Genomic DNA, 12,136 nt, shown 5'->3' on the forward strand with positions numbered 1-12,136 from the left:
CAAAGCACTTAACTGTGTCTCTAATTAAACCTCTGTAACTTTTCTTTCACTTAAGCAGCATCAGGTAATGTTCATATGTAGATTAATGGTTTTCTTCTGTTTTTGTTTTTCTGCAGAATATTTTTAAGGTGGTTATCTGCTATAAAAAGACAGGTCAGGAAATTCTCCTTCATGTTTTTCTGTGTTTTTGCTTTGTTACTTTGACACAAAAGCATTTGCTGTGATGCTTACACAAATGTCAGTTTTCTTTTTAAAGATATAAAAATATGGATATGTACTGATAAATGATCATAATTATAATATTTCTGTCTTTCTGAGGCAAATTTCCCCGATTCAAATCAAATCGAATCGAATCATGGATCAAATCAAATCGGGACCTTGTGAATCGGAATCAATTCTAGAAATCAGTGACAATACCCAGCCCTACTCGGCACATTTATGTTCAATCACAAATGTTTTTACAGGATTTTTTCTTCATTTTTTCTTTCACCTGATCAGTAACATCCAAATAAAACCCTAAAACTGAAGCTCCACCTTCCTGGACAGTCTGTTAGTGCAGACGTATGATGTCATTAAAAATGCTCCAAAAAGCTCCAACAGCACAAACACAGCACAGAGGTCCAGTTTAGCTGAAGCTAGCAGCTACAACCACTTGTGTCACCTGTCAGTCAGAGAGGCCACACCCCTAATAATTCAAACACAGCTGTTATAGAGGGACACATATTTATAGAGACCAAACAGTTTGTGTATCAGGCTGTAAACTGTGGGCACTGACTTCCTGCTGCCTCTGCTGGACGTCAGAGGAAGTGCATGTTTCAGTGCAGTGTTGCAGAGCAGGCTGGGTCAGATCCTCGCTGTGATATTTTCTGATTAAAGGTACAGCATCAATAGATATCAAAGATAGTAAAGATAGAAAATAGCAAAAATCTGAAGGGCTGCTTTCAAACTGCAGAGCTTCAAACAGAAACAGCTCTGACCTCAGTCTGAACTCAGAGTTTGATATCACTCACGATGAAGTGTTTACACCCAGAATCCAGCTCAGGCTCTCTCGCCCACACAGAGAGCAGCCAGAGGCCATGGTGAGAAGTTTTAAGACATTAAAGAGAATAACTGCAGGTTCAGAGGAATGAACGCAGCGCTGAATGCAAATGAGAGAAGAGACGGCAGTCAGAGTGAACACTTCCCTCTGACTCTTCCTGTTTCCAGGAGTTCATCTAATGCAGTGTTGGGGAGTAACGGAATACATGTACTGCCGTTACGTATTTAAAATACAAAATATGAGTAACTGTATTCCGTTACAGTTACCATTTAAAAAGGTGGTATTTAGAATACAGTTACTTTGTTGAAATAAATGGATTACACGGCGGTACTTCCCTGTTTCATATTGTGGCGGGTCAGGACTGTTTGGGTTTTGTTTGACAGCAACGTTCTGTTGTTCCAGGCGGCAGCGTTACGGTTGCCATGGTTACAGGGTGGCGCTCTCTCTCTCTCTCTCTGTGTGTTTCCTGGGTGAGAGAGCGCTTTTTTGTTGTTGTGCTAAGCTAATAGGCAGAATGCTACAGGCATAGCTCTGAAGAATGTATCATCATAGGCAGTGTGCAGGAAGAATGGACTGCCATACCCGTTATGTGTCTGTGAGCGAGGGAGGGAGAAAAAGGAAAAGTACGAGTTGTCATCGAGCAAAAACGGGAGCTGGAAGCATGTAAATATAATAATAACCACTGCAGCCAAGAAGAGTGCCTGACGAGCCCAGTTGTAAGTAAGCTATTAAGACTTCACTGTATGCTGTGTTCATGTTTTCCTCCGAAACAATAAGTTGCGTTGGAGCAGCCTTTCAACGCCTCTCTCTGTCACTCGCAAGCAAAGTTGACCCAGACAACAAAGTAAAGCTAGTTTTCGGCTACGAGCCCGACACGGAACCCAACGTATTAGCCAGAGGTCCCTTTACTACGGTTCGGAGCCGCGGACCTTCAGTAACAGTAATAAAACATTAATGTAGTTGTAAACAGCATGATAATATATTAAGTAATCCAAAGTATTCAGAATACGTTACTCTCATTGAGTAACGTAACGGAATACGTTACAGAATACATTTTGGGGCATGTATTCTGTATTCTGTAATGGAATACATTTTAAAAGTAACCTTCCCAACACTGATCTAATGTCACTAAATTCTTACAAAGTCAAATCAAGAAGCATGTGCAGAGGAGGGAGGGTAGAGGATGGAGATGGAGTAGCAGAGAAAGCTCATGGATGAAGGAGTAAATGCAGAGGTGGATGCTAGGATAGGAGGAGATGGAGGCAGGTGATCTGCTGTGCAGACCATTAAAGAAAAAGAAGAAGAATACGAGCAGCTTCAGTTTTCTTAATGAGAACTTTGTGTTCAGATCAGAAGGAAAGAAGAAGGAGAAAGATGAAATGATGAGCTGCATTGTGAGTAGTTTGTAAGTGTTGGCAGTGAGTCTGTTAGTTCAGTGTAAGGTGCAGGAGCAGAGACGTATGATCCTCCTAACTTCACCGTGTCTCCTTTAAAATGCTCTTTCATTTCTGTCCTTGCCTCATTAACCGACGCCCACATGTTGCATTGGCAGGATGCAGATGTGAGCTCCTGCAGCTGCCAGCGGATGGAGATGAAGAAAGCTGAGCTGCAGCGAGGAGACATGGAGTCCCTACGTGCCTGCAGGGCTCTGAAGCCAGCAGCACACCCTGACCTGTGGGGACCTCACACAGAGCCCACCTGCTACAGGAGACATCACCTGACATCTGAATGCCAGCAGAGAGCTTCCTCTTCAGGATTCAGGCACACTTACTGCTGCAGTCACAGCAGCTGGCAGACTCTCAGAGTCATAGGAAGAGTTTAGGGGGATGATGAGGGCTTCACGTGGACGGAGAGTCATCAAACTCAAACACGTCAGTGAACCATGTATGTCTGCGAGTTCTCAGTTCGGTGCTTCTTTGTGTCAGCAGAGATGAAAGAGCACAGAAATGAGGAGCTCACGCTCATAACAGATATGATTCAATGCAGAGAGGTCTATTAATACATAGTGAGTGAGAAAGGTGACTGGAAAGGAAAAACTCAATGCATCATAGGAATCCCCGGCAGCCTACATCTATTGCAGCATAACTAAGGGAGGATTCAGGGTCACCTGGTCCAGCCCTAACTATATGCTTTAGCAAAAGGAAAGTTTTAAGCCTAATCTTAAAAGTAGAGATAGTGTCTGTCTCCCGAATCCAAACTGGAAGCTGGTTCCACAGAAGAGGGGCCTGAAAACTGAAGGCTCTCCCTCCCATTCTACTTTTAAATACTCTAGGAACAACAAGTAAGCCTGCAGAGCGAGAGCGAAGTGCTCTAATAGGGTGATCTGGTACTACAAGGTCATTAAGATAAGATGGGGCCTGATTATTTAAGACCTTGTATGTGAGGAGCAGGATTTTGAATTCAATTCTGGATTTAACAGGAAGCCAATGAAGGGAAGCCAAAACAGGAGAAATATGCTCTCTCTTTCTAGTCCCTGTCAGTACTCTTGCTGCAGCATTTTGGATTAGCTGAAGGCTTTTCAGTCAGTTTTTTGGACATCCTGATAATAATGAATTGCAATAGTCCAGCCTGGAAGTAATAAATGCATGAACTAGTTTTTCAGCGTCACTCTGAGACAGGATATTTCTAATTTTAGAGATGTTGCGCAAATGGAAGAACGCAGTCTTACATATTTGTTTAATATGTGCGTTGAAGGACATATCCTGGTCAAAAATGACTCCAAGGTTCCTCACAGTGTTACTGGAGGCCAAGGTAATGCCATCCAGAGTAAGAATCTGGTTAGATACCGTATTTCTAAGATTTTCAGGGCCGAGTACAATAACCTCAGTTTTATCTGAATTAAGAAGCAGAAAGTTAGCGGCCATCCAGGTCTTTATGTCTTTAAGACATTCCTGCAGTTTAACTAATTGGTGTGTGTTATCTGGCTTCATGGATAGATAGAGCTGGGTGTCATCTGCATAGCAGTGAAAATGTATGCTATGTCTTCTAATGATACTGCCTAGGGGAAGCATGTATAATGTAAACAGAATTGGTCCTAGCACTGAACCCTGTGGAACTCCATAATTAACCTCAGTGTGTGAAGAGGACTCTCCATTTACATGCACAAATTGGAGTCTATTAGATAGATATGATACAAACCACTGCAGCACAGTACCTGTAATACCTACAGCATGTTCTAATCGCTCTAATAGGATATTATGGTCACAGATTTCTGCTGATTGCAGATATCCTGCCGAGGGACAATGGCTCCTGAGAGACTGTCCCCCTGCAGCCAGCCCATAACCACATGAGCGAGGTAAAGCATCTTCACCAAACCTGAAGAAGTGCGGTTGATTCTTTCCGAGCTCCTTAGAGCTTACAGTGACCTGGTACCCTCCCTTCACCTACACCCCCACCGCTGACTTCAAGGCTCGACTCCATCAGCTGAGCAGGTAAAGTCCCAGTAGCTACATCCATCAGATCCAGACTAACACCACACCATCTCACCTTTCCCATCCCCGGCGTGTCCTTGACCTTTGACCCAGCTCGAAGGAGACATGGTGGGACGGCAGGCGGGGAGAGCTGCAAGGCCCCGCTGAAGCCCCCGGTGTAAAGCAGCGGTTCTGCGGACTCGCCGGGCGGGGAAGCGGAGCCAGGTGGGGACTTCTTCCTGCGGGACAGACTGAGCTTGTGAGCCGCCCTGAAGACACAAAACACAGAAACAGAGTCAGAGAGCACCGAGCTGCACCCAAACACATTGTTTAACAGGAAATAAAAGAAAACATAAAATAAGATCAGAGAGAGAGAAGAGCTGATCTGAGACTGAGTATTAAGAGATGAGTTTAAGGTCCATGTCAAACACAGGCAGAGAGAGAAGGGAGGAGGAGGCTCAAACTCTTCCTCCCGGAGCCTCCTCCCAGACAGATACTCTGAAAACAGAGCGTGTCATTATAGCCTCCAACCACCGGCAGGACTCACTGCCAACGTCACATTTACCAGAGAGAGAGAGAGAGAGAGTGTCTGTGTGTGTCTGTGTGTGACCGTGTGTGTCCGAGGGTGGAGCAGCAGCATCTCCTGATGGCTTGGAGATAGATGGAGCAAAGGTACAGCAGGACATGCAGAGAAAGAAAGAGGATGAAAAACGTCCCGCTCCCATCAAACTGCAGCGCTGCATCACAACAAGAGAGCAAAGCACTCTGCGAAAGTAGAGCCACCAGCGACCAGGGCCACAAGGAAGGCACCTGTGTTTTGGTCTTGGGTTGTTCCCCACTGCAGGGACCACAGCTGGCGGTCACACAGGTCACCTGATTATCTTATTGAATTGATGCTTTTGCTCTAAAGTTCTTTTTACATTTCAAACTTCTCTCAATTTTCACCTCAAGAAAATTCAAAGTAAGTAAAACAAAAAATCAACTTTGATTATTTTATTTGATCCCAGTCATGCAGCTCTCTCTAGGCTCAGCATTAGGATGCTAATGAACTTGCTCCGTGGCTCAGAATCATCAAAGCATGCTTAACATTCGGTTACTTCACAAAGAAAATGTGAAGCTCGGCAAACTTTCAAACTTTGAAGTTCATGACCTTCATGGAGAGGAGGATCATGGGTAAAAGAAGAAGCTTTAAGGTGCACCGCTTTCTCTAAAAATGTGAAATACGTTATTGACCTTGGTGGAGGATGCACTCTGTGACTGTCACAGATGTTGTAACCATGGTGATGAAGATACCGCCATAGAGTGTGCAGATCGTCCACACATCTGCTCAGGTAAACGTGAACACAGTTTATCTGTTTACGCACTGTGGGAGAGCCACAGCCTAATCGTTGTGTTTAACCAGGTACATATTAACCTGTGCTAACCCTCAGCATACCCGACATTCTCTGTGCACGTCACCTAACAGGAACTCATCCGCAGTGATGGCGGTTACGTCCTTCTGCGGCTGACACACTTCTTTAAAGGACTTTTTAATGCTAATGCTGTACTTCTACCTCTTAGATATGTACTTCTACCTCTTAGATATAGCGATACAAGATGGATAATGCACTTTTTAAAACTTCTGGAACCAGCTCCTTCATCTACTCGAGAGCGGAGCTGCTGGCTCTAAGAACAAAGGGACAGACCGGCATGCGACACAACATCCCGGCTGAGATAAAGAGGAGCTACAGAGGCTGCAAGGCTGGAGCGAGGAAAGCGGATCACCGGAGGCGATTCAAACCATCAATCCCGACAGTGATAATGGGCAACGTGAACTCGCTACCGAATAAAATGGACGAACTGTGTGCTCTGAACAACCACCGACTATACCGTGAGTGCAGTTTGTTTATCTTCACGGAGACGTGGCTAACCGAGCTAACGCCACAGGCTAACGTAGACCTATGCGGTTTCACATCCGTGAGAGCCGATAGGGACACGCAGGCCAGCGGAAAAAGCAGAGGTGGGGGACTCATTGTCTACGTTAACAACAGATACTGCAACCCCGGACACGTCTCCGTTAAAGTTTCGGTATGCCGTCCGGACCTGGAGCTGCTAGCTGTTAGCTTGCGGCCATATTATCTACCTCGGGAGTTCAGTCATGTGATCTGTGTGTGTGTTTACATCCCTCCGAGGGCCGACGCAACAGCTGCCTGTGAGAAAATACACACAGTCACAGCAAGACTCCAGACACAACACCCCGAAGCTTTCATTATTATATCTGGAGACTTTAATCATGCCACACTGGATTCTACTCTGGCTGCTTTTCACCAGTTTGTGAATTGTCCCACAAGGAGCAACAGGACAATTGACCTACTGTATGCTAATGTGAGAGATGCATACAGAGCCACCCCCCTCCCCCCACTAGGGAAGTCAGACCACAACCTGGTTTACCTACAGCCACAATACACACCCCTCGTCCAAAGGCAGCCTGTCACAACACGCTCCATCAGGAGATGGACCCCAGAAAAAGAGGATGCTCTGAGAGACTGTTATGACACCACAGACTGGGACGTGCTTCTGAGCCCACATGGTGAGGACATAGAGGGGGCGACACACTGTCTTACAGACTACCTCAACTTTTGTGTGGACACGGTCGCCCCTGCTAAGACGGTACGGTGTTACCCTAATAACAAACCGTGGGTAACACAGGAAGTCAAAGCTGTCCTCAACATGAAGAAGAAGGCTTTCAGGAGCAAAGTGAAGGAGGAGATGAAAGCAGCACAGCGGGAGGTGAAACGCTGCCTGAGGGAAGCAAAGGACACCTACAGGAGGAAGGTGGAGCAGAAGTTGGAGAGGAACAATATGAGGGAGGTCTGGAATGGTGTGAAAACCATCACAGGCCACAACACCAAGAACAGCACAGTGGGGGGGACTGTGGAGAAGGCAAACGAACTCAACAACTTCTTCAACAGGTTTGACCAGCCCACAACCCCCCCACCCTCACCCTCACCTTCACTACAGAGCCCTCTCCCCACTCTCCTACCTCCCTTGCTTCCCCCCCTTCCTGACACTATGATGACACCCCCCTCCTCCAATCCCTCTCTCAGCAGCAGGACATCTTCCCCCCCCTCCTTCCAATCATCTCCCAGTGTCACAGTGGATCAGGTCAGGAGACAACTGAGGAAGCTTCGCCCCAGAAAGGCAGCAGGTCCGGACAAGGTGTGTCCGAGGATGCTAAAGGCGTGTGCTGCTGAACTTGGGGAGCCGCTACAACAAGTCTTCAATCTCAGTCTGCGACTGGGGAGAGTGCCCACCCTATGGAAGACATCCTGCATCGTCCCGGTCCCCAAAAGGAACCGGCCCAATGAGCTGAATGACTTCCGACCGGTGGCACTGACATCACATCTTATGAAGACTCTAGAGCGGCTCTTCCTCAACCTCCTCCGACCACAGGTACAACAGGCCCAGGACCCACTACAGTTCGCCTACAAGTCGGGTGTGGGAGTGGAGGATGCCATCTTGTACCTCCTGCATAGAGCCCACTCACACCTCGATGGGGGAAAAGGCACGGTCAGGATCCTGTTTCTTGACTTTTCCAGTGCCTTTAATACCATCCGGCCCTGTCTGCTCCAGGAGAAACTGAACAGGATGGAGGTGGACCCCTGCCTGGTCGCTTGGATCTCTGACTACCTCACCGACAGGCCACAGTACGTCAGGCTGAAGGACATCACGTCTGACACTGTGGTCAGCAGCACAGGAGCACCACAGGGAACTGTGCTGTCCCCTCTTCTCTTCACCCTGTACACCTCTGACTTCTGCTACAACTCTGAATTATGTCACATTCAGAAGTTTGCAGACGACACAGCCATCATGGGGTGTATCTGGGATGATCAGGAAGAGGAGTACAGAAGTCTGGTGAGGAACTTTGTCACATGGAGTCACACAAACCACCTGCAACTCAACACCTCAAAGACTAAGGAACTGGTTGTGGACTTTGGGAGGTCCAGAGCAGGTCCACTGCCGGTTCAGATAGAGGGGGAGGAGGTGGAGGTGGTCAACAAGTACAAGTACCTCGGGCTGTGGGTGGACAATAAACTGGACTGGTCATGCAACACAGAGCACCTGTACAAAAAAGCCCAAAGCCGACTGTACTTCCTCAGGAGGCTGAGGTCTTTTAACATCTGCAGGAAGCTCCTGAGGATGTTTTACCAGTCGGTGGTTGCTGGAGTACTTTTCTATGCTGTGGTGTGCTGGGGGAGCAGCACAGCAAAGAAGGACTCATCCAGGCTGGAAAAACTGATCAGGAAGGCTGGCTCTGTGGTTGGCATGAAGCTGGACACTCTGGTGACAGTGGCAGAGAAAAGGACACTAAAGAAACTGCTGGATATTATGGACAATGCTGGGCATCCTCTGCACACGGCCATAAACAACCAGAAGAGTCTGTTCAGTGACAGGTTGCTTCTCCCAAAGACAAGAACCAACAGACTTAAAAACTCCTTTGTCCCACACGCCATCAAACTGTTTAACTCCTCTCTGGAGGGGAGAGGGAGGGGAAACAGGAGGACAAAGGAGGGGGGAACAACTAAGCTGTAGTGTCTCTCCACTTCACTGTGTAATACCTTTGTGCAATACTTTTTGTTAACAATCATACTTGAAATGTGCAATTCACTTGTATTTTTATTTTTATTTTTATTCCTATTTATTCTATTTATCCCCTTTGTATATTTTATCTATATATGTCTTTGTATTTATATATGTGTGTGTGTGTGTGTGTGTATATATATATATATATATATATATAATATTCTTGACTCTGTAACTTCTGTCGGTGCTGTGCTTTTTGGAAAACAAATTTCCCAGAGGAACCTACCCGAGGGATTAATAAAGTTCTATCTTATCTTATCTTATCTTAATGCAGATGTGCTGATGCTCTGACACCATCACCATCCACACCCACCCGTGATCTGAGACACGTGATCTATATCTACACAATTTCACGTGTTAGCTCGAATGATGGTGTTTCAGTGATGTCACAGGGTTAGGGATGACTCCATCTTCTCTGAGTGGATGTCTGACTCCACAGGTGAGCAACCACAATAGATTGGACAAAGGGTGGAATATGTTTAACAGCCCTGAAGGAGAAACTGAAGAGACATCAGAGACTCGTTGAAGCTGTTATTTTACACTCTATGCTTCACGCGTCTACAGTATCAATTACATCTGGACTTCATTTATCACCACGAGGACGTCTCTCCACTGCTCTCGGCTTTTGCCTTCCACAGAATTGTCAGTACCTCAAACATGAAGCTGGACTGAAATGAAATAGGATTTAAAAATCACTATTATTATTACTCACAGTTCCTTCCAATCCATTATCTGCTCAAACTTCTTGATCTTAAAGAGGAACTGGGACCAAGCTTCTTTTCGTCCTCATTCACCATTGTAAAGACCCAGATCTATTCAAACAAAGTGTTAAAACCACAGCTGTAAAGGAGGGACACCCGGGCCGCATCATCAAGGCTGACCTATGAAGCCTTCTCCAGAAAATAGATCCAGTGTCAAACCAGAAATCTATCCAAGATCGGCGGACACTCAGCTGATCAAGGAAAAACGCTGATGGTGGTCCATATCCATATAGTCCATTTTCACTGTCTCAGGTTTACCCAGATGTTTATCCAGATGTGTCCTCTTTTAAAGCGCTTAAGGTTCTTCTTTTGTTGTCCTTCTGCATTCAGCAGTAAACATCCACGAGTGTAACATTTCGTAAACTCTACAGGTAGAACAGGTGCCTCAAAGTCCGGAGAAGGTTTCTCCAAGGCTTTAATTCATTTTCATGCTCCCAACAAAATGGCTTTTCATCCACCAGTTTGACTTTCCATCCCCCCTGAACTCCAATAAACCACTCTTTAAAGCGAGAATCATTTTACTTTTGAAACAGGAGAACACTGTCCATGCATCCAGACAATGATGATAACATGATGTCCAACACGGTTTTTCCTAAACTCGCAGAGTTTCTTGGTTCGTCAATCACAGCATCAACAGTGTGTCTGTCCTTTCAGAGGGATTAAACATTTTAACCATTTCCATTTTCAACATCTGGTTTTTACCAAATCCATAAAGAAGTTTAGGGGTTGAACCTAAAAGATCTTTAAAACTACCAAAGTGCTGCGGAGGGATCCCAAACTTATGTTAATCCTAAAGCATTCAGTTGAGTACATCAGATTTATCACCATGTTCAGCTTTCAGCAGATTATTATTCCTACTCACTTCTGTCAAACAATAAAGATTCAGTCTGTCCGTCAATCAAAAATAAGACAGGAAACCAAAAAACTGCTTCAGGTTTTTCATGATTGTTCCCATTAAAGCAATAACTCACATCACATTTATTTCATGCATGAATGAACATCCTTCTGTCTTTGCTCCCCTCACAGGTCCAAACATATCCTCAAACTCTCCCAACCCCATCTCGCTGTCATCAATCCAATCATCCTGTGCTGAGTGATGTTCAGGTGATCAGAGTTTTTCTCACTAAAGTCCAACAACATGTGCCGAGTTCCTGATCAAAAATACATCTAACTGCTGAGATTCATCCAAAAATATCTGACAGTATTCATCTGTAAACCAGCACCTCGGCATCTCAACATGTTTTCCTCAGTTTGTTCCATATGGCTAAACTCCAAATCCATCTTTCCGTGTTTCGGACAGGAAGTGCAAATCTGATCACGGGACGTTTTCATATTGGTTGGAGCAAAGTTCTGCAGAGACTCCTGGAGGATGAGTTCACTTTGTTTTATGATTGTTATCAATCCGCCTGCGATGGTGTGTACTCCACAAAGCTGTGCATCCCTCCATCCTTCCCTCCGTCCTCACGCCCTGCAGCCAATCTGTAGAACTCGCCTCACTCGGTCCCAAATGAAGAGCCTCAGTCGGCTTTCCTTCCTTCTACTCTTTCCTCGTACTGAATCATTCTTCCATCTTTCTGACCCTGCAGCAACTCATTCTCCACACTCTCACTTTCCTCTCCTTCTTCTTTTACCTTTCCTTCTTCATTATTTCCACCTCTCCTCCTCTCTCCTCTCGTCATCTCTCCTCTCCTACTCTCTCCTCATTTCTTCCTTTTCAAAGCTCCACTTCTTTCATTTCGCCTCCTTTCTTTTCTTCCCTCCTTCTCCCACCTCTCCTGCTCATCTCCTCTTTCTTCTCTCCCGTAGCTCCTCAGTCTGTTCCTGCAGTATCGCAATGCCGCTCCTCTCCACCCCTCCCACCTCCCTCCTCCTCCTCTAACTCCAGGAGCGAGAGAGAGGGATGAAAGGAAGTGGCATCAGCAGAGGAGGAATAAAGGAATGAAACAAGAGGTGGAAATAAACGAGTGAATGAGAGCAGGAGGATTCCTGCCTCTCCCTGCCGTTGTTGCTGGGAAACACTGGCAAAGCTCCAGCCTCCCTCCTTCCTCTTCCTCCCCTCCCTCCGTCCGTGGGTCTGTCTGCCTTGCTCACCTCACCTTCCCTCACTCTCCTCGCTCACCCCCTCTCTCTCTTTTCACTGCCCCGCCTTCTCGGTGTGTCGACACACAGCAGCTGTGAAACCACTGTTCACCCCACCACACGCACACACACACACACACACACACACTTGATATGCTACATGAATACTTCATGAGATGACAGACACCCCCACTGCTGGACTTCAAAGACACTCCGCATGTGTG

General features: G+C 46.1%; 1 protein-coding gene across 2 annotated transcripts in view; it reads right to left on the reverse strand.

Annotated features, from left to right (window-relative positions):
- kif26aa (kinesin family member 26Aa) overlaps positions 1-11,884 on the reverse strand; it is a 36,148-nt gene extending 24,264 nt beyond the window's left edge. Inside the window, exons 1-2 of one of the 2 annotated variants that reach the window (XM_087852579.1) lie at positions 10,805-11,884; positions 4,526-4,718 (exon numbers count right to left, since the gene is read on the reverse strand). In XM_087852579.1, coding sequence (XP_087708705.1) covers positions 4,526-4,718; positions 10,805-10,893 — 282 coding nt within the window. In that variant the 5' untranslated portion in view covers positions 10,894-11,884. The other variant, XM_006793455.3, reaches the window with a different exon arrangement.
- Positions 11,885-12,136: the final 252 nt, after the last annotated feature.

The sequence above is a fragment of the Neolamprologus brichardi genome, chromosome 15, assembly GCF_056152115.1.
Source record: "Neolamprologus brichardi isolate AB-2024 chromosome 15, ASM5615211v1, whole genome shotgun sequence".
NCBI lineage: Eukaryota > Metazoa > Chordata > Actinopteri > Cichliformes > Cichlidae > Neolamprologus > Neolamprologus brichardi.